Source organism: Pelodiscus sinensis, chromosome 1 (assembly GCF_052426305.1).
Source record: "Pelodiscus sinensis isolate ZL-2025 chromosome 1, ASM5242630v1, whole genome shotgun sequence".
Taxonomy (NCBI): Eukaryota; Metazoa; Chordata; order Testudines; family Trionychidae; genus Pelodiscus; species Pelodiscus sinensis.
In genome coordinates, this window is record NC_143052.1 from 205,731,525 (window position 1) to 205,752,076 (window position 20,552).

Sequence of the window (20,552 nt, forward strand, 5' to 3'; positions counted from 1 at the left end):
CAGCCTTTTTAATGTTTAGTGCCAGCAGTCTGGTTCCACCCTGGTTTAGGTGGAGCCCATCCTTCCTGTATAGACTCCCCCTCTCCCAAAAGTATCCCCAGTTCCTAATAAATCTAAACCCCTCTTCCCTACACCATCGTCTCATCCACGCATTGAGACTCTGAAGCTCCGCCTGCCTACCTAGCCCTGCGTGTGGAACTGGAAGCATTTCCGAGAATGCCACCATAGAGGTCCTGGATTTCAGTCTCTTTACGAGCAGCCTAAATTTGGCCTCAAAGACATCTCTCCTACCCTTCCCTATGTCATTGGTACCTACATGTACCACGACCACCGGCTCCTCTCCAGCACTACACATAAGTCTGTCTAGATGCCTCGAGAGATCCACAACCTTCGCACCAGGCAGGCAAGTGACCATACGGTTCTCCCGGTCATCACAAACCCAACTATCTATGTTTCTAATGATCGAATCACCCACTACTAACACCTGCCTCTTCTTAACTGGCATTCCCCCTCCCCCCCAGATGTATCCTCAGTGCGAGAGGATACGGCAACATCCTCTAGGAGGAGGGTCCCAACTGTGGGATGGTTTCCCTCTGCTCCCATTGAATGCTCTGTTCCCTTGAGACTTTCATCGTCCTTAAGAGCACTGGGGCTCTCAGACTGGGGGTGGGACAGTACTACGGTGTCCCGGAAAGTCTCATCAACATAGCTCTCTACCTCCTTTAGCTCCTCCAGTTCAGCCACCCTGGCCTCCAAAGCCCGAACTTGGTCTCTGAGGGTGAGGAGCTCCTTGCAATGGGTGCACACATACGCCACCCACCCACAGGGCAGGTAATCATACATGTTACACTCAACACAATAAACAGGATAGCCCCCACTCTGCTGCTGGGCTTCTGTCTCCATTTTTCTAATGAATAAGTTTAAGTATAAACTGGGATTCTTTTTAAACCTCTGAAATATAGATTATTCTAAGAGTTATGTTTTAAAGAAGGTCAGAAGTCACTAGTGCCCTCTAAACATCCTCTCCAAACTCTCCTGTTAGCTGTTCCTGGTCGCTGAGTCACAGGCTTATATAGCTCTGGTAGCCCCTCCCCCTGACTGAGGCTCAGCCAATTAACAGAGGCTTCTAGATTTCAAACCTTTTAGAAGCTCCTTCAAACAAACAAAGCAAACAAACAAACAAACCAAACAGACAAACACAAGCTCAGGACACTGCAAATAACTCCCCCACACACAAACACACACTCCAGACAGCCACTTACCACAAGGGTCCCGTTTTTACTCCTCTTTTACCTGGAGAACTCCCTCTCCAAACTCACCTGTTAGCTGTTCCTGGTCCCACTCCAACTCCTGTAACCCTCATTTCATGAGGAGTAAGGGAAGTCGAAGAATGTTCTTCCTTTGACTTCCTGCTGTGTAGACAATGCCGAAGTTGTATAGCTTAATTTGACTTTAACCCTGCTGTGTAGACATGCCCTAATATGTGTATGCCCATTACAATGAACCAGCTCAGTGAATGGCAGGACTTTCCATCCCCCCTTGGACAGACAAAGACACCCTCTCTATTACCCCCCTTATAAGCTGATACAAACAAGTTACATATTGCCCTTATGATATGGTTAGTTGCCATCCTTTATCTTGTATTGGTTTGATCAAAACATGTCAGTCCTTCACCCTGTTATCCTGACCTTATCTTTAAGATGGGTCAGTATATCCTTGTATGATCTTCAGGGACTATATTTATACCATAACCTTGTATCAGGGTTACAAGTACAACCCTGGTAACTACCCTTCTGGAAGTGCTTGCTATTGCAATGCCTGCCCTGTTCCAGCCAAGTTCATATATTGCACAAAGAACCTGCAAGGGTTTGACTTCTGCTCATAGCTTGTCTCTTGCTAACTTTGCTTTATCTCAATAAGGCCTAACTTTAATTCAGACATTAGGCCTTACACAAGGTCCCTTATATCAGACCTCATATCTTAGGCACGCTCTTTCTACTACAGCACCATTTTGGTAATGTGATACTGGCAGATCAGCTAACCTGTGTATTACCCATAGCTTAACAAGAGGCATTACAATTGTATCAGGACAATTCACTTATATGTGAATTTCAAAGAGATGTATTATACCATCACTCATTAACCCATTCATTTGTTTTAATAGAAATCATGCATAGATGCTAAGTGTATTTTTATTTGTCTGTTCATCTATATACCTTTTTAAAAGTTTCATTGTAACTTAATTAGTTTTTAGATGCTAAATGCCTTTTGTATTGCCTTATAATATGTATGCGACGGTGTTCAGTTAACCTTACAATCAAAGATGTGAAACACTGCAGGAAACTAATAATATAATCTACGTTGTCTTCAACTTAACTATCTGTTATAATGGAAAATCAGCAAATTGCCTTATGTAAATTAGTATAACTAGTTTACCTGAGTATGCATGCAAAATAGAAGATTAACTTCAAACCAAAGATCCACAAACTATCTGCATCCACAAACTATTCTTCCTTGGAAGAAAACTTTTCTGAGACAGTTTCTGTGAAGAGGCTTGTCAGCTTGCTAAAAAGCTATTAACACTGGACATTAGGCATGATCCTTTCCTCTCTAGTCTGATGAAGTTTAAATGAGGAAAGTTTTAAACCATGAGATTGAGAAAATGAAAGCAAGACTCAAATAGACTTTACATCTACATTGTCTTTGAATTCTGACTTTTCGTGATGATTCCAGAGAGACTTTTATAAATCAGTTGATATAACATTACTTCTGTGCTCCTGATCTACGAATGCTGAAAATCACTTTTATCTCTATGATTCTTTAATAACTCTCTTCAATTATGAATAAATAAATCTTTAGTTTAAAAGCTTCATGGGGTAGCCAAGTTAGTCTGTAACTGGAAAAACTTAAAAAACAATAAATAGTCTTTCAGTACCTTAAAGACCAACAAAACATGTAGATGGCATCATGAGCTTTCGTGGGCACAACCCACTACTTTCATCTGAAGAAGTGGGTTGTGTCCACGAAAGCTTATGATGCCATCTACATGTTGTGTTAGTCTTTAAGTTACTGCAAGACTATTCATTGTTTTTTAATTTTTTTAAGTTAGTTTACTAAGGATTACCTGACAGGATGCTATTTAGATAAGATCTAAAATATATACCTGCGCGTAAGTGTCTGATCCTTTGGGACTGGTAGAACTTTAAGGTGAGTATTCTCACTTTCATAACCCCATCCATAGAACCCCTGTTGCTTCACGACTCATGTCTTACAAGACGTGTATTCCCTGTGATGGAAGCAAGAGTGGGTGCTACAACCTTGGCCTGAGATGTTTGAGGCTATCTGGTTGACAGAAAATTATTTAATGGTCACAAGCCTAGTTGTGGAGACACCCAAGACCAAAGCTGCTTGCCGCAGAGGAGCAATCACTGAAGACATCCAGGCCAATGGAGGGAGCAATCCCAAGGGGATCAAATGCCAAGACTGGCCCCCTAGAAGATCCATAGCCCTGGAAGCTTCATTCACAGGGGAGGAAAGGGCAGGAGGACAAACCAGACTCAAAGAAAGGTAGTTGGAATACCTTTTGAAAAGATTGGGATGGACGTGGTAAGACTCTTGGAAAAGTGTGTGGCCAAAAATCAGTATATTCAGTAATAATAAACTAGACCCAGAGGCCATCCTCCTTCATTCAACCACTGCTGTTAACATTTCCTGGGACATTTTTTCTCTTTGATTTGGCCATTTTGAGTATTTTTTAAAAATAATAACAAATCCACACGCTCTAATTAAGATGCCTTTTTATAATTATTTTTTCATATTAATTTTCATTAACGAAGTTCCTTTTGTTTAAACTAATAGTCACTTAGCATATATTATGTCTGGTTTAAAAGCTTTATAAGTTTACAGATTTTTTTTTCTCTAAGTTTGAATATTCCTTGCATATAAATCACAAGAATTCTATTTCTTAACAAACACCCACACCTGAAGTTCACTGCTTTGTTAGGATACACAACAAAAGCCAAAGAAGCAGTGGCTGATTTTTCACAGTAGACTTATTAAGTCAAGGAGGCATTTTACTGTTTTCTAAGGCTCTCTGCCCAGGGCTTAATAACGTTCCCTGAATTTTTATTACATTTTATTTCCCTTGTTTCATTTGAGGATTAGTAAATGTAGTCAAGGTACAATATGTGTATCTTAGTGGATTTTAGGATTTCTATTTTTAGTGAAAGAAAGAATTGTATAAAGTCACCGAGATTATCAACTACTTAAGTATACTGTGCTCTCATAACCCAGAAATTTTGGGTTTTAAATTCAGTTTTCTTTTTGCTCTATTGTGGTTTTTTGCTAATCTTAACAATTTATTTTCACTGTTCCTATTTTCTCTAGCCCCACCCCTAATCAAGAATATGTTAAAAAAGGGAGGAGGAGACAGAAACCTTTGACTATATCCCCAAAATATATCAGGATGCAGATCTTTCCACCAATAAACTGTCAAGCCCTGAACTTCAGAATCAAGCCATGTCTACACTACACAATAAAGTCAACACATGTTATGTTGTCTTACAGCTAGGGTGGACAAACCTTGTGGTTGGAGGACCACATTGGGTAGGGAAGTTGTATGGAGGGCTAGTCTGGGGGAGGTTGACCCAGCCCCTATGCATGCAACCCCCCTGCTTCCCACACCTTGACACTCCAGAACCCATGCGCCCAACTACCCTACCTCTCCCCATCCCCTTGACCACCACTCCCCAGAAACCTTGCCTCCTATCCATCTCTCCCTGTTCCCTGCTCTCTGACTGCAGCACCCAGAGTAGCGATTTGACTCCTTGGGTGCGCCATGACTAGACCAGTGGGGGAGAGGGGGGAACAGTGGGTGCTCAGCATTCACCAGACACCCTCTGATCAGCTGTTCAGTTAGCCTTGCTGATAAGCTTTTCTCTTCCCCCTCTCTCCCGCTCCTTGGGGAGAGGAAGAAGGATGAGGGTGGACCTTGGGGGCAGGTATGGAGTGGGGGCAGGGTCTCAGGGCAAAGGCGGGGTTGAGCACCCCAAGAAAAAGCTGAAAGTCAATGCCTGTGGCAGGAGGAACACTGTATTATGCATACTTACATAGTTAGGTCAACATAAGGCAGGTTACTTGACTTAGCTTTTTAGTGTAAACACGTCCAATCAAGACATACAAGGTGAGTGAGGTAATATCTTTTGTTGGACCAACTTCTTTTGCTGAAAAAGACAAGCTTTCCCCCAACACAGCTTCTCTTCAGACCTCAACACTGCATATCAGCAGTTCAGAAACAATAGCCATCAATCCCCCTTTTCTCTGTCCTTCCTTAAGTAGCACAAAGTGTGCTTATTTAAATACATCCTTCTGATATGCAAAGAACACTGGGTGACTGAATTCAGTAGCTATTGGAAGTACAGTAGATCAGATCTTCCTGTTTATTGATTTGTAAAGAACAGCCTCATACTGATTTGGCAGCTCTGACTCAGAGAACAGAAAGAAGCTTTTCAGCAGATAGAAGGAGGAGTGCTGGGTAACATTAAAGAGGGTCTTGTAGGAGCCATTGTTCTTTGATGTGCAGTCAAATTGGATGTGATTGGAGTCAAGGTCAGGATGTTATGGAAATGCTGTGAATATGGTGGGGGATTAGAGCCGTGTTGTTTTATTAAGTATTGTACAAATGCATGCTTATTAAATATAGAAAATTACCCTCCTCTCTTCATAAAAACCATCATTGGTGGAGCAAATTTTTAACCCCTGACTTTATTACTTTTCTGCTGCACTAAAAGCAGCTGCTTGAATGAGATTATTTCATTCTATTCCTTCCTTCCTTTACCATTTTTCCTCAGAATATCAGCCAGGTTCAGCCATTTTTTTTAAAGAGTTGTCTTAGCTCTTTGTTTATTGCATCTATTTAGGTTTTCAGTAAAAGGATCCCAACCCTACTTTCTCACATTAATAACTATTTAAATTCTGCTATGTATCCCTCTTAATTTGTCTGTGTTTGAATACTAGGAAGCATAGTAGTGTAATTAGTGTCCAAGCATTCTGCTGTCTGTGCCCTCACATGCCCTTAGAAGAGAAATATTACTCTGATCTCAGAAGACTTTTCTGCTGGTAATATATTGTAAATGAATAATAATGTATAGAGGTAAGCTTAAGTGTAAATGTTTCAACTGAGTCATGGAATGGGTGAAACATATCTGACCTCTCCTCCCCCGTCTGTTCTGCTATTGATCTTAAAATAGAAAATAAACGAAATTAGAAGAGTGAAGCATAGTGAAATCCCTCGACATCTGCAGCTCTGTTCTTGTTATCATGGAAGGTGCTGTTTATGTTTTATCTTTAGTGAAGCAGCTCAAGAAACTCTGGTGAGGAGATATTTTCTTTTAGTAAAAACTGAGATCATTTTCTTCCTCTGAATTTTACATTGTGAATCTGGGATCTGGATGACATTATAGATTTTGATGAAGATATCCCTGAAGAAGCTGGAAGGGGAGATCTGAATGCTGTTTCTTCCACCACAATATTAATGATTCCCTTTCAAAATAGCACATGAAATTGTGGAGTCATTTTAATGGCAGTATAATTTCACTTAATAATAGTAGTAATAGAAGCTACTGTTCATTTGCATGAGCATGAGAGACAAAAAAGGAAGTCCTTTCTCCCAGAAAGAATAAAATGTCATTTGAGAAACTGGAGAGGTGAAACTAAGTGTGCTGAGAAAAGACAGAAAAAAATTACCTATTTATTCCCTTATTATTCTATGTATTGCAAATTAATTTAAGGGATTTCTAAAGAGATCTGCCTGGAAATAACAGTACGATAAGTCATGTCCCCAGGAGTGCAGTAGATATAATGTGTCTGAAATTGTATGCTCTTTTTTTCTAGCTTGTTAGTCTTATTGAAATTTCAGATAATATTGGCATTGATGGCTCGTGATTTTTGTCTTAGGTTTTTTTTTATGCACATACTTTCTCTTCTGAGCTAACATTGATTCATTGTCTCACAGAACAATTCTGCTGAACTCTTTGTATGAGATCTAATTCAGACTTTTTAGAAAAATATTAAAGTATTTCCTTCATGGAATGGCAGATTCATCAAACTAGAAGAGATAAAAGGATTCTAACTGAAATCTGTAATAAACCTCTTGAGACATTTCCCCCAATAAACCTTGTGGGACTATATATGGATGCAAGTTAGAGACAGGAACATGAAATAGAGCAGTGGTCCCCAACCTTTTGGGGCTGTCAGGCACCCGGGGGCGGCACCACGCGCCCGGGCAGGGGTCGCGCATGCGCTGAGCGCCCGGAGCCCGGGGCACAAGAATGGCTCAGGCCGGCCCTGGTCACTAGGTGGGCACTCATAAATGCCACAGCAGGTGCCATGGTACCCACAGACACCGCGTTGGGAACCACTGAAATAGAGTATTAAAGAATTTTAATAATGTGTGCAATACATCAGGGGGTAATGAATCATAGAATCATAGAATAATAGGACTGGAAGGGACCTCAAGAGGTCATCGAGTCCAGCCCCCCACCCTCAAGGCAGGACCAAGCTCCACCTACACCATCCCTGACAGATGTCTATCTAACCTGTTCTTAAATATCTCCAGAGAGGGAGATTCCACCACCTCCCTTGGCAATTTATTCCAATATTTGACCACCCTGACAGTTAGGAATTTTTTCCTAATGTCCAATCTAAACCTCCCCTGCTGCACTTTAAGCCCATTACTCCTTGTCCTGTCCTCAGAAACCAAGAGGAACAAATTTTCTCCTTCCTCCTTGTGACACCCTTTTAGATATTTGAAAACCGCTATCATGTCCCCCCTTAATCTTCTTTTTTCCAAACTAAACAAGCCCAGTTCATGAAGCCTGGCTTCATAGGTCATGTTCTCTAGACCTTTAATCATTCTTGTCGCTCTTCTCTGTACCCTTTCCAATTTCTCCACATCTTTCTTGAAATGTGGTGCCCAGAACTGGACACAGTACTCCAGCTGAGGCCTAACTAGTGCAGAGTAGAGCGGCAGAATGACTTCACGAGTTTTGCTTATAACACACCTGTTGATACAACCTAGAATCATATTTGCTTTTTTTGCAAAAGCATCACACTGTTGACTCATATTCAACTTGTGGTCCACTATGACCCCTAGATCCGTTTCTGCCATGCTCCTTCCTAGACAGTCGCTTCCCATCTTGTATGTATGGAACTGATTGTTCCTTCCTAAGTGGAGCACTTTGCATTTCTCTTTATTAAACCTCATCCTGTTTACCTCTGACCATTTCTCTAACTTGCTAAGGTCATTTTGAATTATGTCCCTATCCTCCAAAGAAGTCGCAACCCCACCCAGTTTGGCCTCTTGCACAATGCCCTCTTGCACAATGCCGATCTTCCTCTCAAGTAGTAGGTATAACGGCATTGAGCAAGAGGGCTTTTCTTTCGCAAGAAGGGGCAGTGTAGATGCTCCTTCTTGTGCAGGAGCCTCTTCTGAAAAAAATGGTGGCTCATTAGGTATGCAAATGAGGCTCAGCGATATTCCATGCTTAGCCTCATTTGCATATTACTCATGCAAGAAGCCGTGAGTGTAGACATAGCCAAAGTGATTTACAGGTAGTTCACTAATATAGCAGCACAAGGGGAGCCTTTATTGTAGTCCCATTATGTGGGAATGTAGACATTGTTGCTCCTTTTTTAGTGTGTTTGTGTAACCCACACACCTAGGCTATGTCTACACTCGTGGCTTCTTGCGCAAGTACGCCCATTCTTGCACAATAAACTGTAGAGTATCCACACTGCCCGCCCGCTCTTGCGCAAGGAAATTTACAGTACGGCGTGGTAAGAGAGGGCTCCTTGCGCAAGAACTATGCTCTTTTTTAACAGGTGTAAGCCCTCTTGCGCAAGAGGGCAGTGTGGACGCTTGGCAGGGATTTCTTGCGCAAGAAAGCCCTATGGCTGAAATGGCCATCAGAGCTTTCTTGCACAAGAGAGAATCCACACTGCCATGGGCGCTCTTGCGCAAAAGCACAGCTCACACATGGCAGTGTGGACAGTTTCTTGCGTAAGACTTCTTGCACAAGAACATTTGCGCAAGATGTTCTTGCGCAAGAAGCCGCCAGTGTAGACACAGCCCTAGTGTGGTTACTGAGCAATGCAAGTGGTACCTAGACCACAGCAACAGTTAAGACCAAGAGATCTCTACAGCATGGGCTGGGAGCCAGCTGGCTTTTAGCTCAGGGGCTAGAGGCTCCTATACTGAGGTCCCAGGTTCAAATCCGCCTGGTGTTGGTTACATTTGCACATTCATACACTTAGAAAGCTCCTAAAACCTGAAGACCAAAAAAAGCTAAACAGGGTTACATCAGGGATGGGCAATAATTTTGGAAGGGGAGCAGGGCCATAAGACTTCTGAAGTGATCCCAGGCTGCTCTAGAAGGGGTGGAGACTCAGACAGAAGGGGCAGTGCCAGGAGACTTCCAGTGATCCCCCACCCCCAGACCCTGATTGGCTTGGGGGTGGGGGAGCAAGTGAAGTATTTCCCCCCTGCTATCCAGTGCCTAGAGAGAACTGCCATCTGTTTTGAACAACTGGTAGTTCCCTCTAGGCACCACACACTCCTGGCAGCAGAAGGAGACTTTGCTGTTGCCCCAAATATTCTCACTGGAGATCACCCAGGATTACACTAGTATGGGTTTATTGCCACTAGGTAAAACTAAAGAGGAGAGAGCTGCCACTAAAGGTATAAACTAAAGAAGATAGAGAGCTATCTCTCTCTCTCTCTCTCCCATACACGCACGCACGCACGCACATGCACACACACACGCACAAACAAAAAAGCACACCCACCTCCATTTATTCACTCATTCACACCCATTCATTCCTGCGCTCAAGCACTCACACACTTCCACAGACATATGGGTTACAGAAGGAGCCAAGGCCTGTAGATCCTGGAGGGTCTGTCTGCTCATCGTGACTGGGGAAGCTGGGAAGGAGGAGAGACACTGGCTGTAAAGAAGGGTTTCTCAGGAGCAGGGGAAGAGAGAATCTCACATGTGCTCCCTCTCTTTATATTGTGTCTGAATGGCTCCTGTGACTCATTCACCTCCTCATCAGAGAGCATGCCCAGACTTCCCTTTACCCAGCAAAAGCAGCAGTCTGTGATGACTCATCACCATGTGCTCCAGTCTTAGCAACTCCAAAAAACACACTCACACTCACTCTCTCTCGCTCCATTCACTCAGGGGAGAATGCAGTTTAGAGCAAGTTACAAGGAAGGTGGCTGAGAGTTACAAATATTACAAAGTTGCAGCTTACAGTAAGTTTCTGAGGGTATGTCTACACTACCCTCCTAGTTCGAACTAGGAGGGTAATGTAGGCATACTGCACTTGCAAATGAAGCCCGAGATTTGAATTTCCCGGGCTTCATTTGCATAGCGAGGAGCCGCCATTTTTAAAACCCCGCTGCTTCGAACCCCGTGCAGCGCGGCTACACGGGGCTCGAACTAGGTAGTTCGGACTAGGCTTCCTATTCCGAACTACCGGTACACCTAGTCCGAACTACCTAGGAAGCCTAGTCCGAACTACCTAGTTCGAGCCCCGTGTAGCCGCGCTGCACGGGGTTCGAACCAGCGGGGTTTTAAAAATGGCGGCTCACCGCTTATGCAAATGAAGCCCGGGAAATTCAAATCCTGGGCTTCATTTGCAAGTGCGGTTTGCCTACATTACCCTCCTAGTTCGAACTAGCGGGGTAGTGTAGACATACCCTGAGAGTTACAAAGATTACAAAGTTTTACAAAGCTCACAGTGAGTTGCAAGGTTTGACAAAGATCACTATGAATTGTAGTTTAAAACCTTAGGTCTTACAGTTTAGTGTAATTTCAGAAAATTCATGTGTATAAATCATGTAAGCTCAGGTGGAGGCTTTTTTATGCAACATTTGCATGCTCCCCTGTCCCCAGGCTAATCAGAGCCTAGGGGCATGGGAGCACATAAAGTCTCTCGTCTCCCTCCCCGCTACCCCTACTCTGCCAGGGGCATGTGGTGCCTAGAGGGAACTGCCAGTCATTTTGAACAGGAGGAGACTTTGTGCAGCCCTCAGCCACAGTTCTTGACTGGCCTGAGAGTGGGGGAGTGGCGGGGCAGCCACAAACTGGATCAATCGGCTTGATGGGCTGGATTTGGCCTATAGGGGGGCTGACTTGCCCAACCTGAGGTTACACTGTTACATCTTTACAAGCACTGCACTGAGGGTGTGTCTAAACTACATGGCTCCATCGATGAAGCCATGTAGATTAGGCTGATCGGCAAAGGGAAATGAAGCCGCGATTTAAATAATCGCGGCTTCATTTAAATTTAAATGGCTGTCGCGCTGAGCCAACATACAGCTGATCAGGTCAGTTTAACTGCATCATTCAGCTATGTGGATTTTTCATACCTCTTTGCAATGTAATTATATTGACCTAATTTCCTCGTGTAGACCAGGACTAAGTAATGAACCCAAGGCCTGCAGATCTTCATTTCTGGAATAGCTATAACAAGTGTTTTTAAGCTTCATCCCCTATGTTGGATAAACTGTTCCAAGTAACCATGTGATACGAGTTTGCTTTTTTTACTATTTGTAATCTATTTATTTGATAAACAGGCATAAATTCAATTTACTGTAGTAGAATTGGGTAATGGGGACAGAGAAGAGTAACTTCTTTTAATAAATCTCTTCAAATTCACTTATGTTTTAAAAGAAGGAATTAATACTTTTAAGCACTATAATTTATTTTTGGATTATACAGAAGCTGCCAGATTTCATATTTATATAGCTTTCATGGCTTTAGTGTTTTAATTACAATCATAGTGTTTTAGTGTCTTCTTCACTGCTGTTGCTCTTTAATTTTCTATCTTATAGTTGAAAGAAAACAATAGTAGTACAAAATTGTGGACAAAGTATATGATGAAATGTACATCTTTTCCTAAGGATCAGTCACAATGAACCAAAAATAATGTATAATACCAGACTTCTGCCTATGGAAGGTTTTGGTGTTTGTTTTAAAGTCAGGATCAGGGAAATTTGGTCTTTAGACCAAATTTTTATAATTCGTACTTATACTGACACCACAAGCTGTCTCTTGATTTTTGATGACATTACTTGTTGAGAGAGATACTGTTCAATATTAGAAGGAGCATCTGGATCTGACTCTTATCCATCTTGTTGATCAGCCTTCTTTCGCATAAGGAGCAAGATCAAAGAAAGTTACTGCTCATCACACACTAAAACTCCGCTATAAAAACCCATGAATTTTCATTTGGTTGTCTGATTAAACTGGATCTCCTAGGATTTGACTATCTGAAGCAAGAATAGATTAATTTTTCTTTGTCTGCTTAGCAATATGGCTATTACCTGTTGAGCTGTAAGACTTTATTTGACGTATTCTTGCATTCAAAAACTGATGGTTTTGAGTGGAATTAATACATTTTATTCAAAGGGAAAATTTTACTATTTTCATCATGGGCAATTACAAGTTTCTGTGGTAAGACTCAGCCCTGAGCAAGTACATTTAGCTAACATGCAAAAGAAATTTTGCAGGAAGCCAAAAGCTTTTAGATATGTTAAATCTACCTTTCATTTGCCTGGGAAATAAATTGAGATGTTAAAAAACAAAGATTTCCTTTTGTTTAGTTATATTTTTGTAATTAAATGGAAATGTTATTTTTGTGGGCCAGTGCAACTATTCATATAATTAATAATTATATTATAATAGTAAAATATTATAATAAGAGGAAAAGTGACCAGGGGAAGCCTTTTGATGGGTCCCTTCTATGGGAGTCAGTGGCAAATCCCCAGTTGGCTTCAGCTGGAACAAGACAAGTGCAAGTGTGTCTATTATAATTGTAAGTAATTGCACATGTGTAGCTTTTTCTATGAAAACTAACTGTCATTTTATAATTGTTTTCAAGTTTGTAAAAAGTCACGGAAAGTGCAGTCTTCATTACTGTTTCACTAAAACTATATGTACCATATGGAATATGAGCATACATGCAGTACACTGATACGTTGATAAACAGTACTGTGTGGTTTGGCAGGGGTGATTGATGAGATAACTTTTAATTGCTCTCAATTGATTAGTCCTAGAGACTAAGCCAGGTTTCCCCATGTTTTATTCATCTTTACATTGACAAAATACACCTTTGTAGAAATAGCTATTTCCAGGCCAGCATCTGAGTTTTCATACAGTTGTTCGGTTCACAAATTCCCCATGTTGTTTAGTGTGTTTCATTTTGCTTAGTTTATATATTAACCTAAAATCTCAGTTTAAGAGTTTAGCCCAAAGCTCACATAATTCACAGAAATACCTGACTTTTTACACTTTCATATAATATGTCGAATTTTATGGCCCCTGAGCTGGCAGTGGGCACAAATATCTAGAGACTCCAAAAACTCTATCCCAATCACATGCTCAGATTTGTCTTTGTCATAGCATAAGAAATGTTTATATCCACTACATACCTTGCAGATAGGCTCTGAGGAATGTGGATGTCAGATTGTGGTTTTTACCATCTTTGTTTTTCATTTTCCTTTTCCTTTCTTAATTAAAACTTAAAATGGAATGCCTTTCTGTATCTTGATAAGTAAATGCTAACATTGATTTTCTTCAGTGTTGCTCATTTAAAAACTGTATTTATGATGGGTTGGATCACAGAGGTCTCCTTGAGATCATCACCCAGTGTTCTGATCATACTACTGATTCCATGTACCTGCTCTCTGAGGTGCCCCTCAACCCTGTTCTATGTCAGATGCTCTTGTCTCCCCCAGGGAAGGCTCAGATTCATGGGTGTCTGATTGCCTAGGTAGGGGAAGACTTTGCCTTCCCAAATTGCCAGGCATGGCCCTGCCTACACTCTGCCCCCAGAACACCTGCTGTAGAGCAGGGAGGCTGGAACCACGCAGCCTCTTCCCCTCCACGCTGCTCAGGGGTCAGGCAGGCTGGAGCAACATGGCCTCCTCCTTCCTCCCCAGTGCTCCAGGTACTGGAAAGGGTGGAGCTTCACTGCCTTCTCTCTCCCCGGTGCTGGGGCACGTGCTCTTTCCTCCTCCCTCATCTCTTTCCCTCCCCATGATGGGGGGCTGGGCTGTAGGTTGATCTGGGGGCCTGCCTCCCCTAGCCCTACCTGCACAGACCACCCATCCTTAGATTTGGGGTAACAGTCCCCTAGTAGAGTAACAAAGACACTGATAACAGCTCAGCTCAGGGAGGGCTCAGCTATGCAGACTTGCCAGCACCCAGAAGCACAGACACATATGCCAGTACTGGAACCAGGGATGCGGTGCTATTTTTAGTGCCACGGTCAGTGTCCCAGAAGCTGCCACACAGCCCCAGTCCCAGCTGCTCCTGGGGCAGGATGTCTGCCCTGCATTCTGGGACTGGAGCCAGGGCTGCTCACGATACTATTTTTAATACTGTGGGCCCAGACCTAGAAGCCTTGTGGGGCCACCCACAGAATGCTTCTGAGGCCAGGACCACGTGCAGCTCTGGCTCCAGTCCCAGCATGAGGGTCAGCCGCCCATCATGCTATCCCACCCCGGGAGCAGCTGGGGCTGGGGCTGCATGGCGGTTTCTGGGCCCTGACCACAGTACTAAAAATAGCACTCTACCCCTGGCTCCAGCTCCCAAACATGGGGAAGCTTCCCACCATGTTGAAGACAGAAGGTGAGAGGAGGGAAGGGAAGGGAGAGAACTAAGGGGAAGCTGGAGGTAAGGAGAAGAAGGGGCTTGTGCTGAGGGGAGAGGAGAGGGCCAGGGCAGAAGAAGAAAGGGAAAGGCACCAAGGGGCAGGGTGGAGGAGAGACAAATGCCAGGGGGACAAGAGGTGACAATGAGGGAAAAGGGCAGGAGGAAAGGGAAGGTGTCAGTGGGGGTGAGAGAAGGGAGGGGACAGGGTGATGCTGGGAGAGGAAAGAGGAAGGGCAGATAGGAGGGGCAATGAGGGCAAGAGGAAGGAGGAAGAGAAGGGAGGAGTGGGTGCAGGAAAAAGGGGTTGAAAGAAGGGGTGGGCATGAGGAAGGCAGGGGACAGAGCAAGTCATGTGTGAGGGTGCAGAGGGGCATGAAGAGAATGGGGGCAGAGGGTGGTGATGGGGTGGGCAAGGGGCCAGGTGTTGGTAGGGCAGAGACAGTGAGGGAATGTGGAGACACTAGGAGGGTGCAGGGGATAAGGGAAGGTGCAGGTGTCAGGGCAGGTGGGTAGAGGGAGGTGTTAGGAGAGAGGATGGGGAGGGGCAGCTACAGTTGATCAGAGTGGGGCTAGAGGAGGGGTGGGCACAGGGGAAAGGGAGGGTCAGAGAGGATGGGGAAGCAGGCAGGTCCCAGGAGAGCTGAGGGGAATGAGAAAGGCAGGAGCCAGGACAGCAGAGGAGGGTGAGTGATAAGGAGTAGCAGCAGCAGGCACTAGGGGAGAAAATAGGGTGAGGGAAGGGTGGGAGACATGGCATCAGAAGGGAAAAGGGAGAGGTGGTTGCCACTGGCAGCAGAAGGGGGATGAAATGGTGGGTGGGCTCTAGGGTGCAGAGAGTGTTGGGGGAGGGGGCAGCTGTCAGGAAGGCAAGGAGTCAAGGAGAGGACTGCAGGAGGCAGAGGTGGATGGAGGGCAGGGTCAGGGACCCATGAGAGCAAAAAGGGGGTGAGAATGGGAAGGGCCGAAGGGGAGAGGCAAGGATAGAGGCTGGGACCAGGTGTCAAGGAAGAGTAAGGAAGGAGCAGGAGCCAAGGAATTATGAAGGGAGCAGGCCCCAGGGAGTCTCTGTTGCTTTGGGGCCCTGTGTGGCTGGTTTGTTGCTAAGAGCAGGTCAGTGCCGGCCCCACATACAGTGGTTGAGCAGCTCTAGGGGTGCAGTTGGGACTCTCCATGGTAGCTGGCCCCACAGGCACCACATACCAGCCAGAAAAACCCCACTGCTAGCACCTCCCCTCTCCTTCCCTCCCCTGGCCCAGCCCCCCTTTCAGGGCACAGACAGTATGTTTGGGCTGGGCTCACTAGGAGGGGCAGGGCAGTGAAGGTTTGGGTGGGAGCATGAAAGCCAATCAATCGGCTTATGATAATGAAGTTGAGGCAGTGGGAATGGGACCACAGTATTAAAAATAGCAGCTGGGTAGTGTGGTGGCTGTAGAGAATGGGGATTGTGGTACTAAAGATAGCACCACGGCCCTGCCTCTAGCCCAGAACACGGGACAGTCTCCTGCCATGTAGCCCCACCCCAGGAGTAGCTGGGCAGCCACCACAGGGCCCTGGCCTCAGTTTCAGACCTTCCCCAGGACTGAAGTTGTATCCAGGGCCTTGTGGTGCCTGGCCAGCTGTTCCAGGGGCAGGCTGTGTGCACCCACACCACTGGGAAAGCTCCAGCTGGAAAGGCAAATGTGTTCTGGACAGCAGCCCGAAGTGGGAAGCAAAATGCATTGGTGAGTGACAGAGCAGGGTTTGCGAGAGGAGTGGGGCTCAGATGGGGGCAGTGTTGAAGAATGATGACGTGGACATCTTGGAAGGACTTTAAGTTTCTATGGGTTCTAGTCTTTACAGTAAAGGCCGGTTCCAGACTGAGACTGAATGACTGTGAGGTCATTCTAGGTGCTGCCTACTTGTGCATGTACCATTGCTGCATAATATTGTAGCATTTCTTAAAGACAAAGGACTAAACTGTGTGTCATTTGTTTTGCTGGTTTCCTAGTGGCTCTGAAGTGAGATGAGCCATGCTCTGCTTCGTATATAATTCAAACATCCTCCTGCCCCCTTACTCTCTGGCAGCTTTAGCTGTTTTTGTGATCCAAATAGACCTGTGGTTCTCAACTGGTGGTCCATGGTGACTTTTTCAGTGATTCACAGAAACATTGTCCAAAGTCACACGGTGTGAGCATTCGCCACCGTTAGGCTGTTTTACGCCATGTTCACAAGCAAGTGGCGTGTCATCCATAGCATCACCTAGGACGCAACCATGTTGTGTTGCCAGTAACTTCCATCTGAGGCTCTGAGCATCAGTGTAGCTGCCACCGTCATGCTGGGCAGTTGCTGTGTCATTCGTCCTGTGCTACATGTGCTGTTTTACAGGTGTGCTGTAGTTTGTTTATAATGGCAATGACAGGAAGAAATGTCAAGCGCAAGTTTTCAGAGGACTACATCAAATTCGGCTTCACTTGTCAAGAAAAAGAAGGCGTGGATTTGCCACAATGTATTATTTGTTTCAAAGTCTTGGGGAATGACTCAATGAAGCCGGCTAAGCTGAAACTCCATCTCAAAAAGTGTCATCCCAACTTGTTGCAGAAGGATGAAGATTATTTTGAGCAGTGGTTATCAGGTCTGAAACGGCAGCACCTTGACTCAACAAGTGCATTCTCAAAAAGGAGGTGGTCTACGAAAATTTTTTGATTGGCCTGGTGGTCCGTGGACTAAAACAAGTTGAGAACCACTAAAATAGACCTTCCAGTGTGAAGAATGGAGATTTAATAGCACAGTATTAACTATGGAACAAAAATTAATTTAGGGGGGTTTGATCTGATTTAATTAATTCAAGCATCTTTGTAACTAGTGATTCTTTAAAACAATTGTGCCTATTGCATTTTATAACACAAAATACAGACTTGTTCACCTGGAGGCTTTGTAACTAAGAACATGGATTTAGTGATCAGACAACAGCTGTCTGTGGCTCAGAACTACCAAAGTAAATGGTTGCCTAATGTATAGAAAAGTTACTATCTATTTTAAATAAAAAGGACCATGCCCTAGAAGGACTGTTATCAGTTCTTGTTTCTATATATACAAAAAGGTAAAGAAAATATATTTATCTGAATACTTTGAATGTCTTTGTTAGAGGACCTAAAATTAAGTAAATACCATACTACATCACTCTTTTTAGTTAAATAATTTACTTAAAAACTATTTATTTAAAATAATAGCTTTAAGAACTAGATCCAAAGTCCAATGAAGTTAACGGAAAGAGTCTCATTAACTTCAGGGAGTATCAGAATAGATCTTAAATGTCTTTTGTTTTCTTGTCTGATTTTTTTTTATTTAAAACTACAAGAAATTAATTAAACCCATCCAGCATGTGCTTAAGCTTTATATAAATTCCTTTAATAACCTTTCCATGCAAATACACAATTCTTTACTTTGAGGAAAAATAAGAACTCTTGTAGTTGAGTTGATCACTTGAAATAATACAATCAAGTACCTGCATACTCCAGCATAAAGCAAAGAATATTATTTCTCACCTTTCTTTTATATATATATATATATTATAAATACACATTCAAGCTTCGAAGAATGCTTATGAGTAGATCAAATCAGACAATTAAGGGAAATCTGCTCTTGATTCATCAGAGTTTTAGCTCTGATTTATATGTTTTGTGTTCAAAACAAGCATTCCATGTAAATACTTTTTCTAAGTTGGCTATTTATCTGTAATAAAAATAACTGTCTGGATTGGCTCCACTTCTGACCAAAATAAAATATAGCCCTGAGACATAATGTGAATGGATACAAATATTCAATATACTGTTGTCTAGGTGTGCTATGGAGAGTATATCCTACACAAGTTCAAAAAGGTCAGTTAACATAGTTTCCTGAAAGAAGAGCTAATTTAATTGAGGAGGAAGCCCAGCTGGGGAAGGGTCTTGGAAAAGGCTATAAACAGAGGATGTTGGCTACTAAAAAATGTTCATTCTTAATTTTCTTTTTATTTTACTTCAAATTAAATAAACAGTTGAAGTCTTACACCTTGTTAATTATCCCTTGTTTTAGTATTCTTTCTTCCATAACATTTTAAAAATATTTATAAGATATATGTTAATAACTTGGTGCCATGGTGCCACACAACCGAACAATCTCACATGACCTCAATATTGGTGCACATGACAAAACTCCCTCTGCTCATGGATGGAAATTCTTAGGCTATGTCTAGACTGCAGGCTTCTTTTGGAAGAACCTTTTTTCGGAAGAGATCTTCCAAACAAATTTTTTCTGAAAGAGTGCGTCAATACACAAAAGCACATCGAAAAAGCTGTTTCGAACGGTAGCATCCACGCTTAATGGACGTTATCTCATAGTCAGCTGTGATGACTATGGACACTTTTTCCTCTTTCTTCTTCTTTCGAAAGAACTCCCTCCACACACGCCCTTTTCTGAAAGAGCTTTTTCAGAAAAAGGCTTCTTCCTTGTAGAAAGAGGATTACCAATGCTGGGAAAACTTCTCTGTTCTTTTGATTTACTTTCAGACGAACACAATTTCAGTGTGGATGTACCTCATGTTTTGTCGGAAAAAACAGCCATTTTTTTGACAAGACTCTGTAGTGTAGACATACCCTAGAGAACACTGGTCAAGGGGATGCGAGTTGATTGAATTACACAACAAAGAATGTGCTTGTGTCCATATTCTAGTTGATTACCAATGTTGTGGCACTATGCAAGTTCAGTTGGCATTTCTAAACAAGGTTACTTTCTCACACTAAACAAGGTTATTTTCTTTTATACTTAAGTTATTCTTTTGTGACTGTTTACTCTCAAGATTGAAGTTCATTCACAGTAGTTCAAATTCTCATTTTCAGAGAACAGATCTTTTTTTAATAGTGATGGATGGAGGCCAGTCAGATGACTTAATAGGGATTTAACAAGCTATTTATTGTGGGCCTGATCCAATGCCTCTGAAACTAGTAGAAAAACCTTGTTGGCCTCATTGGTTTTTGGATCCAACCTGATAAACTACATTCAAACTGTTGGTTTATAAATGGTTGCATGCATTTCTTTTGTGCTATACAAAACAAAATATTTTCTTTAATGAAATAGACACCTAACTTTAATTGCTACTTGTTACATGTTTGAGAAGAGTCATTTTTCTCTTCTTTTTCTAGGTGGCCATTGATGAGCGGATCAGGCAGTTGCATGAAGCCCACAGGGATTTTGGCCCTACATCTCAGCACTTCCTTTCCAGTAAGTCATTTGTAGTTTTTCTTGCATAACTTGTGCTTCTTATAAGTAAAACCTCAGATAGTCACTAGCAGGGCTGGATAGCTATTTAAACCCCATTGTAGATGATTTTAGAACTCAACAGTAAAAATGAATTGTGGACTTAAACTTGATATGGAAGTGTACTGATTTCAAGAAATTCCAGTATAGATGAGAAAAGTCTGCCAGAATCAGGTCCCTTTACCTTTCTTTCCGCCAGTGCAGGATTATTCCTGTGATATACTTCTCTTTTCTAGTTTGAAGGCTTCCAGTTATGCCTCGTGCAGCAAGGTTTACAGGATCTGTTGGCAAAGCCTTTCCTTGCCGACCGATCCCCGTCTTGACTACCGCTTTGTGCCGACAAACAGCTCAGCTGGCACAATGCGGTGGCCATTTTTATTCTAATGAAGCGGCGGATATTTAAATCCCGGCTTCATTGACTATGTAGGTATGTCTAATTTACATGCCTCTGGTGACAGAGGCATGTAGTCTAGACATACCCAGAGAAACATAGAATGTAATGCCAAAAGGGATCACCAGATCATCTCTGACCTATGTATCATAGGCTACCTATATTAC

General features: G+C 43.0%; 1 protein-coding gene across 13 annotated transcripts in view; it reads left to right on the forward strand.

Moving 5' to 3' along the window:
• Positions 1–20,552, forward strand: part of DMD (dystrophin) — a 2,135,104-nt gene that overhangs the window by 1,883,968 nt on the left and 230,584 nt on the right. For all 13 annotated transcript variants that reach the window (XM_075916549.2, XM_089775838.1, XM_075916586.2 and 10 more), the window contains one exon: positions 19,880–19,958. In XM_075916549.2, the coding sequence (XP_075772664.2) occupies positions 19,880–19,958 (79 nt within the window). The remainder of the gene's footprint in view (positions 1–19,879; positions 19,959–20,552) is intronic.